The sequence below is a fragment of the Anomaloglossus baeobatrachus genome, chromosome 1 (assembly GCF_048569485.1).
Source record: "Anomaloglossus baeobatrachus isolate aAnoBae1 chromosome 1, aAnoBae1.hap1, whole genome shotgun sequence".
Classification (NCBI taxonomy): Eukaryota; Metazoa; Chordata; class Amphibia; order Anura; family Aromobatidae; genus Anomaloglossus; species Anomaloglossus baeobatrachus.
This window is the reverse complement of record NC_134353.1, coordinates 675,293,473-675,295,501: the sequence shown is the minus strand read 5'-3', so window position 1 is coordinate 675,295,501 and position 2,029 is coordinate 675,293,473. Positions and strand designations below refer to the sequence as shown.

The 2,029-nt window shown below is 46.9% G+C and overlaps 1 protein-coding gene across 1 annotated transcript; it reads right to left on the bottom strand.

Moving 5' to 3' along the window:
- Window positions 1-220: 220 nt before the first annotated feature.
- LOC142248690 (RNA-binding protein fxr1-B-like) lies at window positions 221-1,196 on the bottom strand. The gene is given in 2 exon segments (XM_075320069.1): window positions 221-910; window positions 912-1,196. Coding segments are annotated over 2 exon segments (975 nt in total).
- Window positions 1,197-2,029: the final 833 nt, after the last annotated feature.

Sequence of the window (2,029 nt, the reverse complement as noted above, 5' to 3'; positions counted from 1 at the left end):
TTTCTATATATTGTCGGTTACCTCTCTGTTGGCGCCATTTCCCATCACCATCTTTGGCAGTAGACACATCACTACCTCCATCTTTTCTATCAGAGTTCATCTTAGAGAGTGTGACCCTGCAGAGTCCGTGCTATAGCCCAAAGGATAGGTGGGTCTTCTATGACCTTGGCTCCGCTCACTAAAGGACCCGCTTCCTCTGCCATCCAAGGCAACATGTTCATCAAGTGGACCATACTTCTTCTCTGGGACCCAACCTGAAAGTGCCAACTTGACGAAGTTGTTCTGCAATTCTCTGTCTTTCCAGATTCAATTGACTCAGGTCTTCTAGATATCCCAGGCGATATTCCAGGAGAACTTGCATATTATCAACACAGTCCTTTGTTCCTACAATGATAAAGGGAACCATACCGATTTCATAGCGTAGCCTGGCTTCATTATTCACATCAATTCTCACCCTTTTGGCACCAGATGTATCAACCATCTCCTGCATGGCTCTTCCATTTCTTCCAATCAACTTCATGATAAGTTTTCTGGGCACTTGTGTGACCTCTTCCACAAACTCCAACAGCCTTCTAGCTGTCTTGACCGCTTCTTCAGTTTTTCCATAGATACGAAATGTTCCACTGTCTTCTTCCAATTGAACAGCTGTAACACCTGGAATCTTCCTTGCTCGCTGAATGTTACTTCTCAGTGATCTTACTGCAAACCCAATTAATTGTTTCTTTACTGTCACCACTTCTTGAAATGCTGCCATCAGTTGCTTCATACACGCCAAGCGTCTGGTGGCTTCTTCCTTCTGTACAGTGATCAACCATTTTGCACGAAGACACTGTAGGTGCATATCCCTTAGGAGAGCCACCCGCTTCTTTGTAGCCTCACTTACAGACCATACCACCAACTGATTAGTCTCTGGAGCAAAAGTACACTTTACAGGCTCCAATGGCCTTCTTGAATTTTTCATGCACCGTCTCACTGGCAAAGGCTGCTCTCAGATCTTCTGGCACATCTATCAGGCACTTGAAGACTGGTCTGCTTACTTTACTTTTAAGGACACTGGACCATTCCTGGGGTCTCTTGCATCCATCCATATTCTTCACCATAGGCTCCAGCCGTTGAGTTACTCCCTCAGGTTCAGCTCGAGCCTCAGGGCCTTTGTGTTGCTTACGCTTAGTTGAGTCAATCTTCATTTCTGCCATCTTGGTCTTACCAGCCAGGTCAGTCAAGCTCTCTGCTCTAGAGGAGACCTCTGGTCCAGACTTCATCACTTCTTCCAAGACTCTTTCCACTTTTACAGCACCAGCTGTGTCTTGGGACTTCACTGCATTTCACTGCATTACCTCCAACTTCCTCTGCAGTGTCACCCTCAGCCTTCTCTTGGGAATTTGCAACATCACCTTCTGCCAGGGTGTCACACCCTTTAGCATGGCACTCTGTTCCGTTTAGAGATGTGGGGCTGGATTCGCTATTATCCACCCCAGCACTAGGTAGGTCACTAGTCTGCTCACTATGACTGTTGTGGATTATCCCTCCACCAACACTCTCCAGGCTTTCATTTCCTATACTACTCTCGCTTGACAGACTATCAACTTCACACCTGGAAACCAGAGGGACCACCACCATTACTTCCTTGGTTGGCTCCTTTTCTGCAATTTCAGCCCACTGATATCTGTCGTTACAATGTGTCAGTTCAGTCTCTGATTCCTCTTTTTTTGCCGGATATCACTGTCTGGCTCCACCGTAGCAGTTGCCACTGGCAACATATTTTCATTAACTAGGTATTTCACCTTCTCTCCACCCTCAGACGGCATACACTATGCCACCTCTCGGCGCTTATTACGTCTTCGGTGTCGGGAGGAGGTTTTACCCTTCTCACCCTTCTGTACCTCACTCTGCTCGTTTGTCATCTTTCTTGAGTCAGTGTCTTTACTGGAGTCATCGTCACTCCCCCTGGTGTCCTGGACTAACATGTCCCCGCTTAACCAGGTGTCAGCCCCCTTTTCTGGAGCTACTATAATTTTAGTGGTCACAC